A 24,596-nucleotide genomic window follows, 5' to 3' on the forward strand; every position below is an offset into this window, starting at 1 on the left:
TAGATCAGATATCCCGAGAACTGGTGAAGTTAGTTGAGTGAAGAAGACGGGAGGTGGAGAAGGGGGGTTTGGCTTGGCAGTGCTTATGTCAGCCAGCGAGAAGACACACCAGGCATGCGAGTGAGGCGAGTTGGGTAGCGAGGCTGAGACACTGTTCAATCACGTATACATCGAGCCTCAAACATTGACCTAGGACCTCCACTACGCAGTACGCAACGCTGGTACCAACGTCGATAGGTTATGACTCGCAAACAAAACCAGATTGATATTACTAGCAGTCTCCTGCGAAGCTCATGCCCTGATTAAAACGAGTGTATCCGTTCCATAGCCGTTCGTTTCCCTCCAACTCAATCACAAATCACAGTGCGGAGGCTGGCTGCGAAATCCATGGAAAATCCAGCGCGCAATCAGCAAAACTCGGCATAATCTCTGGCGGAGCACTTTGATGCCCAATCCCATCATGCAGCGCGCTCTCATGAACGCAGACCAAGAATAAAAGTGTACAAGCCAGGATCAATCATTCTTTCTTCGGGAGTCTCGTAACAAAATGCTGTATGCCACACCCGTCAAGTCCTGTGTCATTTCGTTACAACAATCTTTTCTGTAGTCCAATCGTGCAGTCGTGTAGGCTGCCCTAGTATGCGTCTAACTTTTGGAGATGTTCCGGAGAGGGTCATGTCGTTCGTGGATCATTGACTCGTGATTGCTCGGCATCCGAGCGTCATCAAAGCAGGGGGTATATGATAAGTGTCGTTCATTCAGCGATCGCAGATGCGGCTGTTCTCAATTCATCACTGCCACGTCCATTCTGACGGCGAGTGAACCCTAAGCCGCTGCTGGAACTGGGGCCGCGCGCTTGGCGCATAGGGTTGGTCGGTTGAGTGGTGCTCTCTGGTCCAATGCTAACAGTTCGCTTACTGCCGATGGGTGCAGTGGCTTGATAGTTCTGCCCCTCGTTCCACTCGGACCCGTTTCCGAAGAAGCTTCGTTGGCGGCGAGGGCTCGTCTGGGAGCCGTTGTTGTTAGACATGGACAGGTTCGAGAAGCTGGAGATGAGGAACGGTTCATCTCGGTTGACACTGGCGCCAGGGTTAGAGGCAGTTGGGGTCAAAGTAGGTGTATTGGTTCCAGCAGTATCGTTCAGAGCCTGGAGACGGGCACCATTGGTCTGCAGTGCCGCTGGAAAGCTCGCCGTGGACGGCACCGGCGATGGACTCCATGAACGCAGGTCCGCAAATGACTTGGCATTGCGCAGATTGCTGTCGGCAGATCTGCCATAAGCGTTGGGGTCCATGACGTCCAGAAGGCCAACGGACGACTGGCCGCGCAGAGTGTTGAAACCAGGGCCTTCAAATGGTCTGCTATCATTGAAATCGGCCGTGGAGGACCTGCCGAGGGTCTGACGCAGGCCTTCATTGGACCCAAACGCTCCAGGCAGAGTCGGCGGGCTGACATTGGTCCCCGGCGCCGGTCGATGAATGTGGACTTGTCGTTGATCTCCTGTGCCACGGGAGACATGCGTCAAACCCATGTGGTGGGCAAGGGTGTGGACAACGCGGCGGTGGTTGGGTTCCAAAGTGGGAGGGAAGATGAGAACTTCACGAGTGGGATCGCGTCTGAACAGCGTCATATCAGTGTAGAACTCGAGCGTTTTGGGGTCATTCATGTCCACCTCTGCAACATTTGTTAACACAATCCCTGCATGCGAGATCGAGGGGTGACTTACCAGGCATGCCACTGCGCTGAGAGAGTGGCGACGGCGTGTTTCGAGACATGGACGACAAGGAGATTTGGTTGTGAAGCTGTGACTGGGGCATCGGACGGTGTTGCTCCTCTAGCTGACCACGTCGCTCGCGCTTCTCCCTCTCGATGCGCTCTCGCTCTGCCAAGGGAAGCATTTTCTTGTACTCGACCCGCAGCTTGCGACCACTAAGGTCCATATGGTTGAGAGCCTGGATGACTTGCTCCGTCTCCTGGGGCGAGGTGAAGTTGGCAAATGCAAGACCACGAAAGACGCCATTGTCGAAATGGTAATTGAAGGCGTATGGGAGAGGGAGGTTCATATCAACCATCAGCTGGACAAGCTGTTCCTTCTTGACCGCGAAGGGGATGTTCTTTATCACAATGGCTGTGGGAATAAGCTCGTCATCGTCGTCTTGCGAATCGTTGCGTCCTGGTGGACCTGGTCGGTGTCCCACGAGCGCAGGATGTTGTTGTTGAGGTTGATCATACCAAAGCTGGGCCTGGTCAGTCGGTTCCTGAACACGACGCGCGCACTTGTGGCTACTTACTTGCTGAAGGCCCACACGACCTCGACTTGGCTTAATACTGCGGGACGGGCCAAAGTTGTTGTTTTGTGGAATGTTGCCCATGCCATTGCCAAAGGGGGCCAAAGAAGCCCCCCCTGCACTCCAGGTTTGAGCGGCGCTCGCATCGTAGGGAAAGTGGATGTTTCCAGCCGCAGCATTTTGCATGGGTGCACCGAAGCCATCTCTCATGTTGTCAAACCGCATGTTTTGGAGAGGAGCCTCGGCCCCGAACATAGGGGGATTCATGGTGCTGTAGGGATCACCGCCACTTGCCTGGCGGTTCAGATGTGTGTTGCGATACGCTCGTGGTGAGGTTCGTTCGTCGTAGAATGCGTCGGAGGCGTTCGAGAAGGCCGCCATTTCGGGGACCAATATCCCTTCTTTGATCAACGGTTGCTTGCGCCACCTGTTGTGCCTTTAAAACAGGCCGCTAGAAAGCCCGAATGCCCAATAGATTGAGGGCTTATGTGGTATGAAGACCGGCAGATGAGCGTCTTGTCTCAGTCTGAGTAGCAGACAGAGAACGCCCGACTAGAGAAAACTGGACGAGTCGACGTCCAGTTATCTGCGCAGGTCGAAACAGGTCTTGATGAAAGAGCACGACGAGTGGAGGGTCGCAAGTGGAATGTCGAGGGTATCCGATATCGTCCGGGCGTAATCTTCTCGATCGTCGAAGTATCGTGAGAGGGACGTGCGAAGATCTGTCGTGCAATCGAGGGCGAGCGCAGAAGGTTGTCAAATTTCGGGGGTCGTGATGCCGAGTCAGGGAATTTCTCGAGGTGAAGTCGTGACAACAGACGTCTAGCTCGATCAGCAGGACATGTTAAGGATAGACAAGTGGCTTAGTCCAGCGTGCAAAACCGCGCCAGAGCAAGGTGCAGATGCTGATTGTGTCTACGTCGACGTGAAGGAGAGTCGAAGAGATGGCAGATTTCTTCAGGTGTTGTTTGGGACAAAGAAATTAATTTAGGAGAAAGGGCAGACGACGACTCAGCGACTGGACGCTAGGGTTCGAGCCTGGTGCGCCCGTGAGCCTGCGGCCCTGGCCCGGACGAGCAAGGGTGAGCCCCAGGCCTCTCCAGTGGCTCCCTGGGAGGCTACTGGCTGCCGGTGGCCAACCAGACACAGCGGTTTGCTGAATCTCAGATTTGACCGTGATTAAGCTGCGTCAACAGCCCCGGAAGCAACTTTAAACCTCGAGGGCCTGGAGGGTCTGTGGCACCGCGACCCAATTAGCAGCGCCAGCCAGTAACGGTAGGAAAGCCATAGCCAACTTTCCGCAACACCTTCAGCAACCGATTCTGACTGCTCTCGCACTGACCGGTCTGGCTATGAACATCGTCATTATCCCCGTGACAAAGGGGAGCAGCTTGTTGCGCATGAAACATCGCGGTGCAGAAGCTGTCTCTCGACTCGTGGCCATCGACCACTTGGCCTCTCCTCTCCCTGGCATCGCCAATTTTCCCTCTCGCAGCGGATCGCAATCAAACTCCTCCACCATCTGACTCTGCCACCCCTGTTTCTCGCCATCCTGACGTCTTTCCTAAAGTGTTTAGCGACGCTGTTAACGCTGTGCTTCAAGACTGTGCTTGCCACCATGGAATCTCGGTTTCATACCGTTCCATCCACTTGTTTGGATCCGAGCGAGCCGTCAGAGCCTTGCGTCGGTACCCCTGATGCTATATCTCTGCTGCGGGTTCCGCACAACCCCTTTCTCTGTCCTGTTTGGGCCTACTCCCTCCTCGAGGTGGTCAACCTCTCCTATCAGGTCGAGTGATATGCTACAATGGTTTGCTTCTCAAGCAAGCTATCAGTACTAGAACCACTGGCTTGCCTCACTTGCGAGCCACCGTCTCTTGTTGACCATCCGCGGAAGTGGGCTCAGGAACAGGTCGCTGAACACAAGCTCTGTGTCCCCCGTGTAGAATGGATGCGCTCTCACGGCCATCACTTGCGCCAAGCGAGAGAACAGGAGTTCATGTGGCTGGCAAGGGTGAGAGGGAGTCGCAGTAGGAGATGAGTTGTGTCGCGGTCGTTCATATCGCAGAGGGACCGAATGTGCGTGGCGCGGTGGCCAATAAACCACGGTGCAGAAGTTATCGGAGATCTGGTGACCAACTCCAGGTGCCACCTCGAGGAGGCCCTGCTTCAACTGCTAGGCAAGCGTAGGCGGACTGGGCTGGTTAAAGTTTCCCTCCCGAAGCACGCAGACATCCAGCTGGGAACTCGGTAAGCCAGGGGCAAAGCTTGCGCCTACCAATCATTTGCCTCACCATCATATGAGCTACTTCATTCGACCGAGCGTGAACAAGGCATTATTTCATCCACGTCAATGACCACAGGCACCATCGGGACAACGTGAACAATCCGTTCCCGAGCTGGGGTTTGATTCGCCTCGAGGCTGATGTGTCCATGACATACTTCTAAGCCACCAACCCCCATTGTAAACACACACAGAATCCCCAAAACTGTATTGGTGCCCCCGAGGTGAGGAAGACATGACACGCTCAGCGTTGTTCGAGAAGCTCGCACTACACGCGCCTCATTTGTCGGGCAGGCATGTGATACCCGCTTTGCCAGCTTTTATCTATGGCACAGCTTGGAAGAAGGGAGCGACATCCGATCTCGTCTATCAAGCACTGTCCAACGGGTTTACAGCAGTTGATACCGCTGCACAACCGAAACATTATCGGGAAGATCTCGTCGCTGCCGGCATCCACCGGGCGATCAAAGACGGCAAGGTCAAGCGGTCCGAGGTGTACATTCAGACCAAATTCACCAGCGTTGGAGGTCAAGACCCGGACAACATGCCATTCGATTCCAAAAGCCCGCTGGCAGAGCAAGTGAAAGCCTCGGTCATATCATCTCTCCAGAATTTCAACTTTGCAGACATTGTTGCCGAAGGTGAAGCACAATACATTGACACACTTGTCCTCCATTCGCCCATGTCGACGCTGAACGAGACGTTGGAAGTCTGGGAAACACTGGAGCAGTTTGTGCCCGGCGAGATCAGGAATCTAGGAATCTCGAACTGTAATCTGTTTACTCTCATGGACCTCTATGAGCGCGCTCGGATCAAGCCGACGGTGGTGCAGAACCGCTTCTACCCCAATACGAAATTTGATATTGGAGTACGACAGTTCTGTAAGGAGAAGAGTATCGTGTATCAGAGCTTCTGGACTTTATCTGCTAACCCGGGTCTGGTGGGGTCAAATGAGACTAGGTCACTGGCAAACCAGCTGGGCATCAGTCCGCAATCAGCTCTATACTGTCTGGTCCTTGGATTGGGCAACGTCACTATTCTCAATGGCACAAAGAGTGTTCAGCATATGCAGGAAGATTGGAACGCTGTGAGAATCGTGCAGGAGTTTGCCCTGTCGCATCCCGAGCAATGGGATACGGCTGTGGCAAGCTTCAGGAAACTCATCGGACAGCCCAAGCCTTGAGGTCCTGGGAGCCAGTTGTAGTGGCAGAAGAGAGAAGCCCGCTATGTATTCGGGATGCGTGTGCGTACTCCTTGGTCTGTGTCTTGAACTGCCACGACTGCGAAAATCTTGAACTTGCCACAGTGGTGATTGTAGCCCACCGCAGCACTCTTGGGACAACGGCGGAGCAAGTCTTGGTCTTACGTGAGTCACGGGACGCCATCTTACGATGCGTGTGCTGTGTATGTCATCGGCTGCACAGTACAGATGCAGACCAGATTCGGAACTCCATCCACCATCATTGAATTGACGCCTTCCAATTGTAGTATCTTGTGTATGTCACGCCACTTCTACATGATCTATCAGAGCAAAGACTTTCCCATGCCATCTAAAGGACAAGTTGGCGACAATTGAAGCCTGTTTATTCAATTTTTCGGATATCTTCGGCGATCAATCATTTCCCCAACATTGCAGCCCACCTTCCGCCAAATCTGTGATCCTGCACCTGCGTGCGGCGCGGTCGCAATATACCGGTATATACGTTAGCATCGTCGTCGACGACTAAGCGGCATCAGCACCAGCACCAGCCGCACCAGCCGCACAAGGCGCACGAGCCTGTGACTGCCTGTCCACGTCCCTCTGTTCGCCGAGCCGCTGCGTCTTCAAAATCGAACCCACGATCACAATTTCGAACGCAAACTTCTGACTTGCTGTACCTTGACATCTGCCTTCAGCAACATGGCATCGCAGGGCTTCTCGAGGAAGCGCCCTGCTCCCGGCGCCGATCCTATGCCGTATCCTACACAAATGCAGAGTTCCGCACCAGCAATTAACGACGGCCTGGGACAGCAGCTCTCCAATGACCAGTTCCTTCAGTGGGGTCAAACCGGTCAGCCTGCCACGGTGCCATCCTACAATGACAACAGCTATGCCATGAACGCGAGTCTGTTCCCTCAGAACAACCCTCAGAATAATCCCCAGAACGTACCTCAGCCGTCGAACCAACTTACCCGGAGACCCGCGGCACAACTTAGCTCCCGGATACCACAGCCGAACCAGGATGCAAAGGCTTGGATGGACACCGCAGATAGCGGAATTAATCCTACAGATGGCGCCTGGGGAGATGACCTAGCCGAGTTAGAAGCAAGAGCACAGATTGCGAAGAGGGAGGCACAAGCAAAGAGAAAACAAATCCCGCCTTTTGTGCAGAAGCTCAACAGGTGAGGTGCCACAGTCCCCCAGAGACAAGACACACGCTAACGAGTTTGCCAGCTTCCTGGAAGATGGCAGAAACACCGACCTCATCCGCTGGTCAGACGATGGCAACTCCTTCATTGTCCTCGATGAGGATGAATTTGCCAAAAAGCTTATCCCCGAGTTATTCAAGCACAATAATTATGCCTCGTTCGTGCGTCAGCTCAACATGTATGGCTTCCATAAGAAGGTCGGGCTGTCAGACAACTCGATGAGAGCAAGCGAGAAGAAGAACAAGAGTCCAAGTGAATACTCGAACCCGTACTTCCGACGAGGCCATCCCGACCTGCTGTGGCTGATTCAGAAGCCCAAGAACGTCAGCGGGCCGGCATCGAAGCGCAAGGGGAAGAACGAAAACGAGCAGGTCGACGATGAGCTCGACGACTATGTCGAGGATGCAACGCTGACCGACAATCGCGTCCGTACCCGACCCGGACCGTTGGCCATTGGCGGCGTCGAGATGGCCCTTACCCAGGAACAATTCAAGAGCGTGCAACGCGAATTGGCTGCGATTAGACATCAGCAGAGCCATATCTCCCGTATGATGCAGCAATTGAAGCGCGAGCATGAACAACTCTACGGACAAGCCGCCACCTTCCAGGATCAGCACAACCGCCACGAGAACTCCATCAACGCTATCCTAACCTTCCTCGCCACCGTCTACAACCGGTCGCTTCAAAGTCACGACAACGTCCAAGGCATCACAAGTCTCTTTCAGAACGCGATGCCCGTCGACACGTCCACGTCAGGATCGGTCGTGGATGTTGGCGATTACACCTTCAACGACATCAACATCGATGGCAGCCCAGGGAAGCCGTTTAAGCGACAGCCTCTGCTCCTGACCAACGGAACTGGTGCCGGCTCCCAACAAGGTGGTCGCGCAAGTACCCTGTCCCCGCGCACGACGGCCAGTTCTCCCTACCCACCTCGCGCTCAGCCCGTCCGCCCGGCCAAGCAACCCTCCGTCCTGTCTCCGCAAGTGGAAGAGGTCTTCGACCCCGGCGTAAACAGCCCGAACAACAACATCCCCCCCTCTGCAAGCACCCAATCTCGCGCAAGTGTATCCGACTTGCCCTCCAGAGACATGATGTCCATGATCCAGTCCGCCAACGCTCGCAACACCACTTCGGCCACCTCCCCCACGACCCCAGCCCAAGACTTCTCCTCGGTCCTCAACTCACTGCAAAACTCCTCTAGCACGGGACCTCTCACCAACACCCAGCGTGCTGACGTGCTCCGCCTGATCAACAACTCCTCCGGCAGCGCACCCGGCTCAGACAACGCGCTTATCAACGCCACTCCACCGCCTGGTCCAGCTAACTTCCATCGTCGCCTCGCATCTACGCAGGCAGACCTCGACCAGTTGGCAAAACTACAGGAGCAGCAGGACAAGAGCGTGCAGAACCTCACCAACCTACTCCAGCCTCTCTCTCCGACGGGCAGCATCCCCGGCATCCACGACAGTCAGCAACTGCCGCCACCACCATTGGACGTCGATGATTTCCTCAACCAGATCGAATACTTCGCCGATTTCCCAAGCGAGGGAAGTGGCAACTACGACTTTGGGAACACAGGCCTCGGCGGCAACCAGCAGGGTGGTGACGGCTTGAAATTTGCCGACTACAAAGACGACGACGAGTTGTTTGCGAACTTGGACAACAACGGCCCGGCTGCGGGGTTCGGGTTCGACGGCACCGATGACGCCTCACAAGGTCAATACGCAGGAAACCCGGGAGGCACCAAAATCGAGGGCATCGACGCGTTTGACGAGCACGACGGTGGGGGACGCGTTGAGAGCGTGCCGAGCAGTGAAGTCACGACGCCTAAGAGCGAAGCCGATAGGAAGAGCAGTTCCGGAGCGAGCGTCGTGGCCAACGCGGCCGCGGCAAACAGAGCCAAGGGCCGCAAGTTGAGCAACAACGAGGAAACCAGCGGGAGGAAGAGAGCCAAGGCTTGACCACCTCATCTCCGTCTGATCTCATGTTGTCAAAAAGCCCATCGCCCACGATGGAAGTGCTGCGAAAGGGATAGCTTCATCTGTCGAGAGTGGAGGTAATGAAGTTGATGCGCTGCGCAAGGACAGGCGATCTTAATGCAACGATGTCGTCCAAGGTCTCACACGAAGAACACTCCGAAATGATTGGCCTCGTCTTCCCACGTTTGAATATGTGGGCTGACATCGAGATCGGTTGTTCCGCGCATAGCGAATCACAGACAGGACCGGGAGTGAATGTGATTGTGATTGACGTGAAATGAAACGAAAAGAAAAGAAAACCCCTCTAGATACCCAGTCAGAAATGCGCCGCATCGCGCCGCCACAGTGTATCCTGTGTGCTCCATGTGCGCCAGTGCGCGAAATGAAAAAGTCTACTTTGAGATTCCCGGACTCCCTACAGTACTACTGAATTTGTCATGACCTGTACCCTGTATTGATTGCGATCGTCTCGCCTGGGGTCTGCTCACTGAGCATGACATGACACACGTATGGTTGTATCTGTGCGTACACGTGCGGGAGAAGGAAAGTAGGGGGTTTTGCCATTCGCCTGAGTCGTCGCCGCCAGCTATCCCTTACTCGAGTTGAGTCCGAGGACGGTTGCTCTACGACAAAGATCTATGTAGCTGTATGGGCCATCTTCTTCTTCTTCATCATCATCATTATCTCCCGAGGCCTCCCACAAGTCGCGTGCCCTACTCCCTCTTCTTCAGCCTGGGGAAACTCAACCACAACCCGAGCAGGACTACCAACAGCGCCAGGATGATCGGCTGCAGCACTTTGACGCCCTGGCTGCTTGCGATCGCGCCGATGGCAAATGGAAACACGGTCCCGCCCGTGCCACCGATGGCCATGGCAAACCCAATCGCACTCACGTGGATATGCTTGGGGAGTAATTTCGCCGCCATCATCACGCAGCCCGGGAACATGGGGCCCAGGAAGAAGCCGAGAAAAGCGACGGCGACGGCCGAGACGATGAATTTCGGCACGAGCCAGAAGACGAGTTGCAGCGCCAGACACAGGGCGAGGTAGATGGAGATGCAGATCCGCTCGCCAAAGCGTTCTGTGACAAAACCCAGCGTCGCGCGGCCGAGAGCCATTCCCGCCCAGAACCCGGTGCCGGAGTAGCCTGACGCCGAGGGCGAGGCGGAACGGACGCGAAGCATGAACGTCACGATCCATCCGCCGAGGCCGACTGTTTTTGGAAAAACGGGTGTGTATGTCAGAAAACGGACCGGACCACACAAGTGTTTGGAATGGAGTGAAGTATGTGAATGGAGTGGACTGTGGGAATGGAATGGACGCTAGTGCTTGCCTTCAACGCCCATGTACGTGAAAAAGAAGAGTGAGCAGATCCAGGTGATTTTGGACTTGAGCGCCTCTCTCGTGCGGCCGCCCTTGGCTTCGGTTTCCCCCCGGGGGTGCTCGAGACGGTAGACCTCGCCCGTCTTGCGCCAGAAGGTCGCGGTGAGACCGATGAACTCGAGAACGGAGGCGCCGGCCTGTGTCCAGATATGAAACGAGTTAGTTCGGAAACTCCTCTCATCGCGGTTCAGGGCGTGGGCCTTGGCGACTTGCTTGGGGAGGAGCACATGAATTTACCATGACATAGTAAAAGGTATACCAAGGCAGCTTCGCGTGGACCACCATACTCGTGGCAATCAGCGGCGCGAACAATGCTCCCAGCGAATAGCAAGAATGTAAACATCCTTGCACGGCGTTGGCTTTATCCATGACTCCGATCCAGGCACAAAAACACGCGTCTGTCAGTCCGTTGCCGAAGCCCGAGATTGTATTGCTAATGACGAGCACAGGGAAGGGCGGATGTGCCGACAGGATCGCGTACGTGATGATATGGCACAGCGGAGCCAGGATGACGATCCCCCGTTGGCCGAGGCGGCTGTGGATGGAGGCATTTGTAAAGGCCGCGAGCGAGTAGCCTGCAAAAGGCGTGAGGAAGATCAACGACACAGTCGTGTAAGAGAGGTCGTAGTATGTCTCGAGCTGTCACATCACGCTTGTGAGTCAACGCATGTCACATACAGTACCCGCCCGCCAGCTGGGATGAAGAAATCAACGCACATAGGGGATCAACGCCTATAAACAAAACCATATTAGCACGCCTGCACTTGGTGGCCCGGGATGTCGGATTCTGCGTACGCCAACAGCCCCGTCATTCAATCCAGTGACAATAAACGAGAAGAAGGAAAATCCGAGTCTGGCGATATTTCCCCTTGGTTCGTTCCATCGCTGGACGACGGGCTGAGCATCTGTGGGCGGGTCGAGTTCCTCGCGAATCGTGTCCTCCTCGTGTGATGAGGCACGTCCCGGCGACGGAGCGGATGTCGCACCATGGACGACTCGTCGTGATAGTTCTCGAAGTGACCTCCCCGGCGCTTTCAGGCTCAGCTCGAACGTCTCGGGAGGCGAAGGGCCGGGAGGTTGGATTTCTTGCGCGGGCGACAACGTCATTGTTTGTGTCTGTGTCTTGGTCATGGCGAGCGAGCACCTAATCAGCGAAGGTTGGCTCAATGATGGATACGGACAAGTAGAGGTGATGCGAGCAGAAGCTAGAGTCAATATTGTGTGAGCGTATTACTGCTGATGCGTACAGGTGGTCATGCGAAGTACATCACTACACTGCACCAATGCGGCAGAAATCGTGTTAGTAAAAAATCGTCCGACTTCTTCTGATCAGGAAATGGCGCCGCATGCATAGACGTCGGACAGCGGCTCCAACCCGACTGCATTTGGGCATCGTGGCCCGTCTGCAGTATGACGAGGGATAGAATTGTCAAAAGGCGGTCGGAGCAGCTTGTTCGCTGATGTCCGAACTGCAGTCCAGAGATCGAATGGAGATCGACAGCGGAGTGTCGGGACGAGCGCCGAGCTTGCGCGAACGGGAGCCCTATCATTTTTATATACAGAGCTGAGCTCCTCACGGTTAATGTTGTTTACAGATATCTGCATCTCGTGCATGCACTGGCGTTACCAGAGTGAGGCACTGACAACCCTGAGACAGCCGCGATGGTTTACCCCTCCAGCTATAAGGCCGTTTACTACTGTGGACGATTCAGCAAACCCCTTCTCACCGCCTACTGATGCTTCGTCTTCGGCTTCCTGCTGACCGTTGAAACGCGGTACTTGTGCAAGACGATATCCATCGCCGCGAAGCGGTCGAGTGCTGTTTCCACACTTGATTCGGTGAGTGGCTGATCGCTGCTACAGTGAGGTAGACTGTTGGAAGTCTGCCTGATCTGCTGCTACTTTCCATCCGTCTCAAGCTCGAAGCAAGGAAACCCATGCAAACCCCACGTCAAAGTCGGATTTCTCTTCTCTGCGCAGTGTGCATGCACTCGGTAAACCAAGTACAGCACTTTGATTCTCGAGAGGTGCGTAATCATCATTCTTTGTTTTCCACCTGTTACGATGTACGACTTGTGCCACTCCTTGGTAGAGTCAGCTCGTGGAAAGAGAACGGGGAAATGGAGGGAGGAGAGAAGATATTTTATCTATCTCTGCGCCCTACCAGATGACTCATGTAGCGAAGAGCGAAGGAATTTTTGGTCCAGATGGCTGGTAACCAACCACGACTTTGTAGATCTTCCGTACCAAGTACCTCTCGAAGTTTATCTGTAGAGTCGTCTGGGAAATTCGCCGCGGTTCACGCGGTCGTTGGGGCTTCTTCAAATTCCACACAACGCTCCCGAGATTCCTGCTGACTTGCCAACGCGGCAAGACATTGGGGCGACGGATGAAGTCCTCTGTGGACTTGGGGGCCGAAAGATTGTCCGTGTTGGTGAGAAATTCATTATCAAGTATGGACAAATTAACCAAATCGAGGCGCGAGCAATGATATTCATTCGTCAATCAACCTCGGTGCCAATCCTGTACGTCATTTATCGATCAATTGAGGATGGATTACTCTACATTGTGATGGAGTAATATTCGACGTGGAAATTTACTGTCACTCTGGCCAGTCCTGTCTACGATACAGAGAAGCACTATCTGCCAGGGGCTGGAAGAGTGTTGAGCCGAGTTACGCAAAATCCCTTCATCCAATTATTTCGGAAGACCGGGGAGGACAGCTATGCCGGATAGGATCTTCTGGACCAGTGAAGGTGATGAAGCGGACCCTGCTGCCAATGGACCTTTCGAAACAGAGGAGGCTCTCAATAACGCGTTAGCTGAGAAGGCCACAATACTCAGCGGTGAATCCTGGCCTCTCCAGAATACATTTCGTTTTCACAGCTGAGCATCCCGCCGTCTGGGTACCTTTGACTATAACACCGCTTACAGAGAGGGTCTATTTGGACCTCCTCGCCATGATTTGGGTAGCATGTACCACAGGGAAGAGATTGATTCGCGGCCATGAGTCACCACGCGAGTCAGGACCATAGTTCGGTGGCTATTGTTTTAAGCCAGGGGTACTCTACTGTACAACGATCTATGATGGATTCCAGATGGTCTGGGCCAGTCATCATCAAAACGAAATGGCCAGGAGGCGGCGCAGTATCCCTAGTAGCTTGGATACCATCCAGCCTTTTCGGAAATAGATCAATACAACATCGCAGTTCGCTTCTGGGATGGCTTGGTCGTAACTTGCCGATCGTGCACATATTACTGACATTTCTGGCGATCTAATGATGATATTTTTTGCGCTGGAAGTCGCTGCGAGTGAATACAGGATGGTGATTTCAAAGGAATTTCTGCAAGTAGCGACGATAAAACTTTGGATCGGAACGTTCCAAGAGTGCTGAACAAGTCAATTACCTTGGTGTCCAGACGATAGATGACTCGGCCAACTCTTGACTACCATCACTTTGCCGTCATGCCTTCACATAGCCAATACTGGCGAAGTGGCAAGCTGCAAAGAAGACTAACAGCTGGTGTTGTATCAGTGGTTCAGCTGCACAGTGAATGATCGGTCGATCCTGGAACATAACTCGCAGCGCTTTGGATATGCTGTGTCTGGACACCTTCAGTGTCACCAGTGGGCACATGAGATGTACTGACGCCGAACTGGGCTCACAGATGTCACTGCAGCCCCTTCGCATAACGACGCCGTATGCCCGTCCTCGACATCGTAACCAAGTCACAATTCACAACAAAATGGACCACGGGTTCTGCTCTCACCCGGCATCAAATGACCTTCTTGCGATAGCAAGAAATGTTCTATATAAGCCTCAACTGGCACTCTTCTGTCGACCGTGTTGCCAGGATTTAAAATCAACATATTCGACAGTGGGAAACTGCGACACTCACACCAACATCAAGCAAAGAAAACGCTGTCTAAAGCCACGCTACGACAACAAGCACATCCCTTTTGCGACCTTGGCGAGAAAGCGTTCTAAACCAACAACTGCCGCTCCTGATGCCTTACTACTTCAACCCCCCTGGCCGTTACATCCGTAGCACTCCCGGTGTCTATAGCCGATGGTGGGATGATGACCGCTACTTCCGGGACAGTCGCAATTTCGAAGCCAGAAGAAACTACAACTACTCAAGATCACGGGCCGCGTACGGTGGTGACTTGGATCTCCCGTCGTATGGCTCAGGTGGTTATGGAGGAGGTAGGAGCACATACTCGCATCGGCCATGGGGCGGGAGGTCTCGGAGCCGTTGGAATTGGTAATTCGGGGGAATACATGCAGATAATGAGACTCACAGAGTGGATGATGTGGCCATCTCCATTGTCACAACATGTCACGGATGGGTTCTGTCCCGGACCCGGCATTATGTATGTCTAGTTTCTATCGTTGGTTATTTGGTCGGTGCTGAAGCTGCGTGCTCGGCCCTTGCGGCGCAGCCTCTTGCTTGGCAGGGGTGACAGCCTTGCTATCACGTTTTACGCAGGAACATGAGCAGTGCTCATAGGCAAGTGACAGAACAAACATTGGACAGTGAGATTCTAAACACAGTGGCCATAAACTATGCAGAGACGTAGTGACGGCCACCGGGAGTGAGGCTTGGTTCGAGTGCAATTGCAACCGTGACATGTGAGCACCCAAAAGACAAAGGGTGCAGAGCCTGGTTGGCTCAACCAAGTGACTTCAAACACACAGAGGAGATACAATGCCATCAAACAACTGTACAAACGTCCAAAGTGACGAGGTTTCGAGGCCTGGGAAGGGTATATAAGTCTCGATCTGCCCTCCCTTTGCCGAGCTGCCTTGCTTACCATACAAATCAGAATCGAACTCGATACGAAAGCAAGCAAAGACGACCAACTCTCAGAATAAATACAAATGCGATTGTATCTCTTCCGCTCTCCAAAACTCCACTACTACAAGTAACCACTCTGACAATGTCCGCCAACCCTCCACGCAACGCAGGCTCGTATCGTCCATCCATTTATTCCCCTCCCGCGACCTCAACCTCCAGAGAGCAGCCCACTCAGGGGATCAAGGAGCAAATGTCCCGAGACAAAAACTACGAGGCGGATAAACGTCGGTTCGAGTCCCTGCCTAATGTCAATGTGTCACGGTCTCTGCAGACAGAGGGGAACCTGGAACGACGGGATCCGTGAGCGCGTAGTCTGGGTGAGAGACGAGTCTCAAAGCTGGGTCTGGGAGTAGGGCCATATGGACCTGCTGATCCGGTATGAGGGACGGAGACGACATAGGACGGATGGAGCCAGGGAGAAAGGGTGGGAGGGATGCTAGTGCTCAGTGTTGGGTGCTGACTGAGTGCTAGGCGATCAACGCTGGTAGTTCCAGGTTGCTGTTCAGCAATAGATCCTCCGGTTTAGAGCTTGTACGGGATCTTGGAGATGTATCAGCATGTATGTAAACAGTAGAAAATCGTCGTACACAGCTGGGAGCCTAACGTGCCTGCGATGTACATGTACCTGTATTCTTGTCCGTAAACGCGACAAAACGATACAGCAGAGTATTGGATTAAATGTGTCCCTGAGAACACACGCTGACATGGATAATCAGGCAAGAGGGAAGAGTGATGCTGGAACGCTAAGTTCCGAAGTGAGAAACTAGAACGTATCGAGTGGCAACACAGTACACTGTAGCGTCGTACGCTGGTGACAGGAATTTCGAAAGTCGAGGCTATATATTCGTCCCTAATTGCCAGATAAGGAGTCTTTCCTCTTCGAAGTCTCATTCAAGAAAGTTAGAAAAGTTACAGTATCTATACGCACAAAGAACGAACCTGGGTCTAATCAAAACGCCGTCGATCTGATCGCCTTAATCAAAGAGAAGCCACACGCTACACCATATGTAGTGTTACAACACACCACACAATATTACAACAAACACCTTACACCCTAATCCTAACAATCGATCCACACTCCTCTCTACCGAGAGCCTCCAAATGCCTTACTACTACCCCATCGAGTGGCGACGAGGCTGACTCGAGGATAAGTCTAGCATCCAGGATCCTTGGTCTAGGGGCCGTGACCGCTTTCAGCCATTACCCAGCGGCCGCGACGCGAGGACTTGGGATGCTTATCACAGTTACAGCACAGAGTATCCATATCGACGCAGAAATCGTAGACGTCGTTGGCCACCTCAGCCAGTAATTTTCTAGTGGTCATCATGAGCATGTGGTTCACATATCACAGGCATGATTTAACATTTTGGCTGTGTTGTTGCTTCAAATAGCTGTCGGTTGACTGGGCAGTTGCAGCGGTTGATCTCAGTGTAGCGACGTTGCTCTCTGGAAAGTAAAGAACGTTTACTGGCGAAAACACGGCAAGGTGTGTTAGTCTGTCAAGCGTCAGGGTTTGCATAGGACATGGGCGAGGGCATGATGCTTAAATAGCTGCGAGTCATGACTAGGTCCAGGCACTCACTTGTCTTACGTAGCTCCTCATCTGATCCCCCTTACAGGCCAGGGTCTTTGTGAATTACTATCCTCGACAAGCCTCGCCACCGAAAGACCCACCACTACAGTGCCATATCTGATGGTTCACTGTTTTAAGGAACATCACCGCAGATCAGCGAGGCAATCGTGTATTCCCATCCAGGTGACAAACAGAGAGGAGACATAAAACGAGGAGACATCCCTCAGTCGCAGTCTCTACCTTCCAAGCACAGCTCATCACTAGCGTCAACAATTCAGCAGCCAGACACTTTTGTATAATACATACTATGTATCAAACGTAATCTGGGGACGACTCGGTTATATACACGTGGTAACCGGTGGCTTGCACAAGAAGAGTCGCCTCTAAGGTGATCCTCAAGCTGATGCTGATGGCAAAGCAACATCTGCAATTGACGTACAGACCAAACTGAGAGAAGAGAAGTGATACATCCCACAACGCTGTGGATTCAAACGCCCTCAAGGAACAAATTGCAGACCCTTTGCTCCATGTGCATATTCTTTTCCTTTCTATTTTGCATCGAAAACAACCCGACAGACTGACCCTCAGGAACAGAAAGTCCAACTCAGCCAAATACGTAACCACAAGGTCAACTTGATCCCCTAGACGACGTAACTCCAAAGTATATATCCATTGATATACCTTCGTCGCGGACCAGCAAAATGTCCATTTACCGTCCTATAGGAGATCCGGACACCTGGCTCGTCTCCACCTCCCGAGACCGAGACCGATGGTCCAGAGACAACTGCTTCAATCGAGACAGTCGAATTCGGGATTCGATGCCAAACCGGGCCATCTCGAGACCTTTACACCCACACGATTACACAAGCAGGAGAGGCACCCGTAACTCGCGATATGGCGAGTTCTGGCCATATAAAGACTTTGCGCCGTTACAAAGTAGATATGGAGGGTTGCACTATCCCCGCCCCAGTCGGAGAGAGAGTCGATACTGGACTTCGATGCCAAACCGCAACACCTCGAGATCTTTGTACCCGGACGATGCCACGAGCAGAAGCCTTCCTTCTATACAGCGGTACAGTGACTTCGGGCCGTATGGAGAGTTTAGGCCATCTTAGGCAGTCAATGGAAAATTCGAGCGGTCTATGGTGGTGGTGGTGCTGTAATAACTTGCAGACGTCCACTGAGGGAAGACAGAATGTGCTTATGCAGACTGAGACAGCATCATGTGCTGGTTACTGTAATGAGCTCTGAGCTGTGCGGAAGTCATTGAAGTCATATGTGCCGTACAATTCCGTAAAGGAAAGGGATGATTTGAAGTCGTGCAGGCCGATGTGGGAAGGCTAAAATAAGCACAGGCTCAACAGAGTAATACATACACGACACCACGATTTAGCATGTCAGGAGAGTGTGGTCCTTGTAAGCGGGTGTGGTAGTGCTGGGGGAGGATCTGTCGATAAATGCAAGATGTGCTGCTCTAGGAAGTGACGTGCCATGTCGGATACCCTGGTGAACGCGTACGTACTTGCTTTTCGTCAGTGTCCTTGTGTTTCGGTCACGCAGAGGCTCTATTCCATTCTCGGGGAACACTACCATCGAAGGCATAGAGCAAAGAAGCTATAAATCGTAGCAATGTGGTGCAGCCTGGAGCTCAGCTACCTCTCCAGCCCCTTGACTCTCAGCCTTGTTCGGCTGGCGCTTGAGTGACGCACAAATTCAAGCCAGTGGGAAGAAAGGCATGCAATCAAGGGAGGACTGCCCGCAAGTCCAATGGGCCAATAAAGTTATTCGTTCATGGACCCCTCTACAGAGTACGGAGTACTGGGTTCCAATTGTTTTCTCCTCCCGACGGCATTCTTCTCCGCGTGCTTGAAAGCGGAAGCCTGTCTGTCTATCCCATCTTTTTCTCGCTTGGTTCTATTCTCCTCTTGAAGATCGAGACGAAAATTCCATTTGAAGCGACATACTGGTGAGGTAAGGTGTGGTTTTCGGAAAGCCAGCGTGCAGGAGAGATACAGCGCGAGGATGGGCGTGTCGGAGAAGTTGCAGTAGATTGCAGGCTTTTGCAGACATCATCTGCTCTACGGGGTATATCTCACGACACGACTTGCAATTTGAAGGACTCAGACTTGCTTGGACAGGAATATGCGCCGACTTGAGCTGCCACCTTGTCCCGCGAACACGAAGCATCAAACCGGTAATGGCGTCGATGAAGGGGTGCTGCTTCACCTGTTGTCGATGAAAACGAGTTGATCTCGGGAGCAGAGTTTGAAAACCAGCTAACAAGGTAGCTGCTCTGCGCTTAAATTTGGAAAAGTTGATTGGGGATTGGACACTGCTGAGACACATGCTCCGCGTGTCAGTTTCCACAAGATCAGAGAGTCGGACGTTCACTGTCACGGCTGGTCTCACTGGCGCACCGACCATTTAGCAATAGGGACCCATTTTCCTCTCTCCTCTTGGTGCTACGCTATGCTATGCTTTCCCCTGTCGCGCTGCGCGAAATATCAATCGTCCCCAAAGCGGCGCTTCCCCGGCCTCGACCTCGAGGGGGTTTCGAAACCGAAGTTCGTGGCCACGTCGTCGCTACTTCAACGTCACTGGATCTCCCCATTTTCCTCAGTCGCTACCTCCTCGTGGGGTTCACAACTCGCGCAGCTGTCGAACTCGACGCGGGCTTCGACGAACCAGTCGTGCTTGCCACACTAGTAGTACTCGTAGAGCCCCCACTGCCTCCTCCTCCTCCGCCATTCTGTTTCTGCACCGACGCCTGCACGACCTGCCCTGCGGTGTTGAAGACAATATCCACGAGTGCATTCAGCGGCGCGTAAGAGAACGTCTTCTGGACCAGCCCGCCCGAGAGCGTCTTGCTAACGCCCGTGTCCGTCATGTTTGACACGTAGTTTCCGACAATGGAGCTCACGCCGCCGACCTCCTGGACGATATTTCCCAGATTGTCGATCAAAAAGGACAGGGTCGTTCCACCCTGCGTGATAGAGCCGAGCAGGCCATCAACTGCGCCGACAATCGGTTCAAGCAGGGAGGTGACGTTGTTGATGGTCGAGATGAGGAGAGGGTTGAGGTCGAGGGATTCAAACACCCGGTTCACGATGTCGACCAGGTGGCCCAACCGGACGATCAGCTCGAGGTTGGCGTCGACGTCTGAGATTGTGAGATTGACTTCCTGGATGGAGACGGCGACGCCGGCGTTCAGTGTCACCAGGTTGGCGACCTGGGCGTTGAGGTTGATGTCCGCGCGCAGGTCGTCGACGTCTAGTTCAATGCGTCCGACCGAGAGGGTAGGCACGTTCAGGTACACGTCGGGGGCTGTCGACGAGGCAGCTGTGGGTGTCAGGGTTGGGGAATTGGTCGAGGGCGTGGTGCTGCCATTTGAGCTCGACGAGGGAGTCGTTGCGGATGACGTCTGGGCTGAGATTTGTGGGACGAGCAGCAGGAGCGAGACTATCGTCAAGACGAGTCCGCCTATTGAAGAGGACATCATGGTGTGGCAGCCGGACGACGGCGATGTCAACAAGGGTAGACGTGGTGTGTGCGATGCGCTACCTCGAGAGCGAAAGAGTCAACGATACAGATCACACGAGAGAGCAGGGCGAAAGCACGGGGCCTGCGTATATCATGTCCATGCGTGCCATGTTCACGGACGGCAGATGCGCCTTTACTCGGTATACTGCACCATGGGAAATGGCAATCTCTCTCTCCCGCGTCGCTTACAGGGAAATTTCCCATGCACGCGATGGTTCTCGGCTGATGGGGGGATGTGCGTCGATCCCTGCAAGGCTGTGACGTGAAACCGGTTTTCTCGACGGCGCCCATCGACGCCCCGCGTTTCAACGGCCAGCAACGGTCTAGGGCTGAGCGGTGCCGAGATTGTGGGTGAACGGAGTGGAGGTGCCCCTGAACAAGCGGCATGAGCAGTGGGATGGCAGACAAGATTTGCATGCACGCCGTGGTGGAGATGCGGTTCGCGAGAAACACCCATGATCTGCCGGGAGTGATGCAGTAGGAGGTAATCGGATGGGGTACTCGCGCTGTGTATGTGACTGCATTGCTGCTGTGTGGCTTCTCATCCCTTTGAGACCGAGTCTCCGCCTACCTACACAATGCAGTCCCATTTGTAGTCCCTCATCGTGAGATCCTCATCGACACAGGAAAAGTCAAGTCCAACCACGATGTCACAGCTCCCACTCCCCCTCCTCCGGGTCTTCCTTCTCCTCGCCGCCCTCCTCACCCTCACCTCCTCGCAGACCCTCTCTTCCACAGACGATGGAGGCTACACAGGCTACACGCTCACAGTGCGCGACACGGCCAACAACACCGACGACGTCGTGTACGAGACGGAAAACACAAACACCGACACCTCAGGCGGCTCGTCCGCGCCCAACGCCGCCCCGCCGGACGTCTTCCTCAACGCGAGCGTCTCGGTCGGCGAAATCGACCTCACGGTGCGCAACCTGACGGCGCAGATCAACATCGCGGCGCAGGTCCTCTCGCTGCTGACCTTCAACGCGGGCGTCGATCTCAGCATCAACCGCGTCGAACTGCTCATCCAGAACGTGACGGCGAAAGTGGAGCTCGAAGCCCGGCTCGAGAACCTGGTGCTCATGATCAACGACACGCTCAGCTCGATTGATTTGAACCCCATCATCGCGACCTTGGGGAACGATGTGGGAGGTCTGCTGAACAGCACTGTTGGCGGTCTGACGGGTTCGGGTACAACCACAGGCACAAGTACCGGTACCGGTGGCGCCGACAGTGATTTATCCGCCCGGAGCGCCCTGCTCGAACAGGGCATCCTCTACTCCGTGAACGACTACTCCGGGAACGTGCATACGAACCGCGTGCTCGATCAGGCGGGCAATATCGTGGACGAGAAGCTGGGTAATGATGGAGACGTCTATTCGTCCGAGGTCGTCGGGTCGTATTGGCATGATATGACGTTCACGGGCCGGGAGAGCTCGGTGCTGTTCGACGGCGTGAGTGCACGCGAGGTACAGTATTCGTATACGCCGTTTTCGGGCTTGATTTCCACCGCGGCCATTTACCTGGACGGTGAGGGCAACGTGCTGGGGACGAGGGTGTTGAGTGAGATTGAGGGTGGAGGGTCCAGTACGATTGCGGACGATTGAGTGTGTACCATCAGCAGAGTGCGTCTATTTGGGCTATATAGACTATTCGCCTTATCCTGAGAGGGGTGAAAATGGAATACCCTGGCTGTCATGCTGTCGGGCTCCTTGTAAGCAAGGTGGCCGAGAACTCTCAATCGCGCCGCCGTTCAAGATTCCCAGCGTGCTAACCTCCACTTCCGGCCGGCTTGCTTGAGCTCAAGCAGCTGCTTGCAGCGATCTGGCCGGCGCACATGCCTTTCACCGCACAAAGAGGGCATTACACCAAGTCCATCTCCTGCAGCTGGATGCATTGATCTGCCCGTTGTAGCAGGCAAACGGTCGTGTAGTCAGAGATGCACGAATCGCTATTCAGCCTTCACACCCAGATCTGGGGCATGGGGTTTACCGTTGTCCTCCGAAGGTGTAACCTCAACCCAACTGCCCAGACTGGAATGCATTGCGCGTGGAGGGAGGACTACCCCGAGTCCTGTGAGGCTCAAGAACCGGAAGGATCCGTGGAAGGTATAGTCAAGGCGAATGTGACAGGTCTCGAAGATTTTGTATTGCTTCGTTATACTTAGAGGCCGGGAAATGCAGAGAAAGCCAGAGACATGCATGAGTAACGCTGGCAGCCAGCACTCTGGGACAGGGTAATGAGCCAGGACCTTGTGCAACCACAGTAGGCAGTTGGGGTGGCGGTCTGCTGAAATCTGTAATGGCGAGTGAGCAAACAGAACAAAACTGCCAAGAGTCCGGAAGAAAGAAATTCCGTTCCCAATGCAATGCCTTGCGAAGGTTCAACGCCCGCGGTCGGGACGCCATGCAAGCAACGAAGACAAACTGAGTTTGAGACGAAGTCCCGAGTAGAAATGGCGATTATCAGCGCTTTGCAACGGATCTAGATGCTTTGACCAGCCATCATGTCCTCCCATTACACGACCGAACCGCCTCCTACGGCCTCGGTTCTGCTTCACACTACAGCCGGCCCTCTTACCATTTCTCTGTTCGCCGCCCAGACGCCTTTAACATGCAGGAACTTTCTGCAGCACGTCCTCGACGAGGACTACAACAACAATCTATTCCATCGCGTCTCCCCAGGCTTCGTTATTCAAACAGGCGACCCATCAGGAACAGGCGAAGGTGGACAAAACATATATGAGGACCGAGAATTTGAACGGTATGACGAGGACTGGGCAAGACTGCTGGGTCGGGAGAAAGACGAGAAGATCGTGTTCGGAGATGAAATCCACAGTCGACTGAAGTTCAACCGCAGAGGGCTGGTGGGTATGGCGAAGGGGACCGGCCCTGGCGCGGGATATGGCACTCAATTCTTCATTACTTTGGGAGACTGCAGGGCTCAACTCGATGGGAAGTGCACCATGTTTGGTCGCGTTGAGGGAGATGGCATCTACAACGTGGTCAAGATTGCCGAGGGCGAGCTCTTGGAAGGCAGCGAAAGGCCGATGTATCCTGAGAAGCTTCTCAGGGTCGAAGTCCTGGAAATGCCCAAGGGCGACGCGTGGCAGAAAATGCGGAAGAGGCAAAAAGTCGCTGATCGCTTCGTTGAGGCTCCTACGAAAAAGAAAGCGCCAAAGAAGAAGGGTGGAAAGACTCTTCTGAGCTTCGGGGGAGAAGAGGGCGATGACGATGCAGGCCAGGTTGCTGTACGACCCAAGAAGGCCAAATTCAATCCTACCCTGATCGACGCAGAAGACATCGCAGAGTCGAAGCCAAAAACGAATGGTATAGCTAGTACACCTCGAACTACGGAAGCACGGACACCACCCTCCCCGATAATCCCTGCAAAGCGAAAACCAAGCCCATCGTCACAGCGAAAGTCACCTTCTCCAACTCATCATCGCAAACCTTCCTTTCACGATTCGACAACGCAGCTCCCTCTAAAAGATCCCGAGTCACCCTCCCGCTCACCTACCCCTGAGGACCAGCCATCAAGACCGGCGTCCAAGACATCCGCCTTGCAAGCTGAAATTGCCGCCCTGAAAGCTTCTATGCGTCGCAACGTTGATACCACCGATTCTTCGAAGCCGAGGCAATCAGCATTAGAGGCGATGATCCCAACAACAAGTACGCGAGGCCGGAAACGTCCTCGTCCGGGCGAAAGCAACGCTAAGGATGATGCCACCGCATTGAAGATGCTCAATGCGTTCAGAGCACGCCTTGAATCTGCCGATGCACCAGCAAAATCCCAGCCATCAACCAACGGGTTAAAAGACCGAGGCAACTCTCACAGCAACTCCAAAACAGGAATGTCAAATGCCCCCGGCGCCGCAGACGATGAAGAAGCCACCCTCTGTGATCTACACTTCATAGCCAATTGCCAGTCCTGCTCGAAATGGGACGATCCAACCAATGGGGAAGCTGAAGAGTCTCCCGACGAAGATGGGAAGAATTGGCTGAGCCATTCTCTATCGTTCGCCAAGGACCGTCTCGGAAAAGACCTCACGTGGAAAAGGAAAAACGAAGAGGAGTTGGTAGTTATCGATCCGCGGGAGAAAGAACGGGAATTGAAAGCCGAGAGGCGAAAAGATCGGGAGAAAGGCAAAGGGAAAGAGAGAAGGTGATGTCAGGTTCGTGTGCCTAACCACCGAGTCTTTGATTTAAAAGTGCTCCCCTGCTCTGCGGCGCACCGTTGTCCTCGTCACCACCCTAACTTACGGCCCTCGATTCCTGCAT

General features: G+C 53.8%; 9 protein-coding genes across 9 annotated transcripts; 5 read left to right on the forward strand and 4 right to left on the reverse strand.

The window, feature by feature from the left end:
* Positions 1–754: 754 nt before the first annotated feature.
* Positions 755–2,669, reverse strand: G647_03936 (uncharacterized protein; the record flags this gene model as incomplete). Its single annotated transcript, XM_008728281.1, has 3 exons — positions 755–1,674; positions 1,727–2,237; positions 2,292–2,669. 3 exons carry the CDS (start codon positions 2,667–2,669, stop codon positions 755–757), a joined length of 1,809 nt encoding a protein of 602 aa, XP_008726503.1.
* Positions 2,670–4,807: 2,138 nt separating this feature from the next.
* Positions 4,808–5,755, forward strand: G647_03937 (uncharacterized protein; the record flags this gene model as incomplete). Its single annotated transcript, XM_008728282.1, has 1 exon — positions 4,808–5,755. The coding sequence occupies one exon, from the start codon at positions 4,808–4,810 to the stop codon at positions 5,753–5,755; it is 948 nt and encodes a 315-aa protein (XP_008726504.1).
* Positions 5,756–6,472: 717 nt separating this feature from the next.
* Positions 6,473–8,945, forward strand: G647_03938 (uncharacterized protein; the record flags this gene model as incomplete). Its single annotated transcript, XM_008728283.1, has 2 exons — positions 6,473–6,954; positions 7,007–8,945. The coding sequence occupies 2 exons, from the start codon at positions 6,473–6,475 to the stop codon at positions 8,943–8,945; spliced, it is 2,421 nt and encodes an 806-aa protein (XP_008726505.1).
* Positions 8,946–9,676: 731 nt separating this feature from the next.
* Positions 9,677–10,147, reverse strand: G647_03939 (uncharacterized protein; the record flags this gene model as incomplete). Its single annotated transcript, XM_008728284.1, has 1 exon — positions 9,677–10,147. One exon carries the CDS (start codon positions 10,145–10,147, stop codon positions 9,677–9,679), a length of 471 nt encoding a protein of 156 aa, XP_008726506.1.
* Positions 10,148–10,285: 138 nt separating this feature from the next.
* G647_03940 (uncharacterized protein) lies at positions 10,286–11,477 on the reverse strand (the record flags this gene model as incomplete). Its single annotated transcript, XM_008728285.1, has 4 exons — positions 10,286–10,483; positions 10,584–10,985; positions 11,064–11,078; positions 11,142–11,477. The coding sequence occupies 4 exons, from the start codon at positions 11,475–11,477 to the stop codon at positions 10,286–10,288; spliced, it is 951 nt and encodes a 316-aa protein (XP_008726507.1).
* Positions 11,478–12,735: 1,258 nt separating this feature from the next.
* G647_03941 (uncharacterized protein) lies at positions 12,736–12,837 on the forward strand (the record flags this gene model as incomplete). The annotated part of the gene is made up of 1 exon (XM_008728286.1): positions 12,736–12,837. One exon carries the CDS (start codon positions 12,736–12,738, stop codon positions 12,835–12,837), a length of 102 nt encoding a protein of 33 aa, XP_008726508.1.
* A 6,565-nt stretch (positions 12,838–19,402) lies between these two features.
* G647_03942 (uncharacterized protein) lies at positions 19,403–20,275 on the reverse strand (the record flags this gene model as incomplete). Its single annotated transcript, XM_008728287.1, has 1 exon — positions 19,403–20,275. One exon carries the CDS (start codon positions 20,273–20,275, stop codon positions 19,403–19,405), a length of 873 nt encoding a protein of 290 aa, XP_008726509.1.
* A 691-nt stretch (positions 20,276–20,966) lies between these two features.
* G647_03943 (uncharacterized protein) lies at positions 20,967–21,923 on the forward strand (the record flags this gene model as incomplete). Its single annotated transcript, XM_008728288.1, has 1 exon — positions 20,967–21,923. The coding sequence occupies one exon, from the start codon at positions 20,967–20,969 to the stop codon at positions 21,921–21,923; it is 957 nt and encodes a 318-aa protein (XP_008726510.1).
* Positions 21,924–22,822: 899 nt separating this feature from the next.
* On the forward strand, positions 22,823–24,484 carry G647_03944 (uncharacterized protein; the record flags this gene model as incomplete). Its single annotated transcript, XM_008728289.1, has 1 exon — positions 22,823–24,484. The coding sequence occupies one exon, from the start codon at positions 22,823–22,825 to the stop codon at positions 24,482–24,484; it is 1,662 nt and encodes a 553-aa protein (XP_008726511.1).
* Positions 24,485–24,596: the final 112 nt, after the last annotated feature.

Source organism: Cladophialophora carrionii (assembly GCF_000365165.1).
Source record: "Cladophialophora carrionii CBS 160.54 unplaced genomic scaffold supercont1.3, whole genome shotgun sequence".
NCBI lineage: Eukaryota > Fungi > Ascomycota > Eurotiomycetes > Chaetothyriales > Herpotrichiellaceae > Cladophialophora > Cladophialophora carrionii.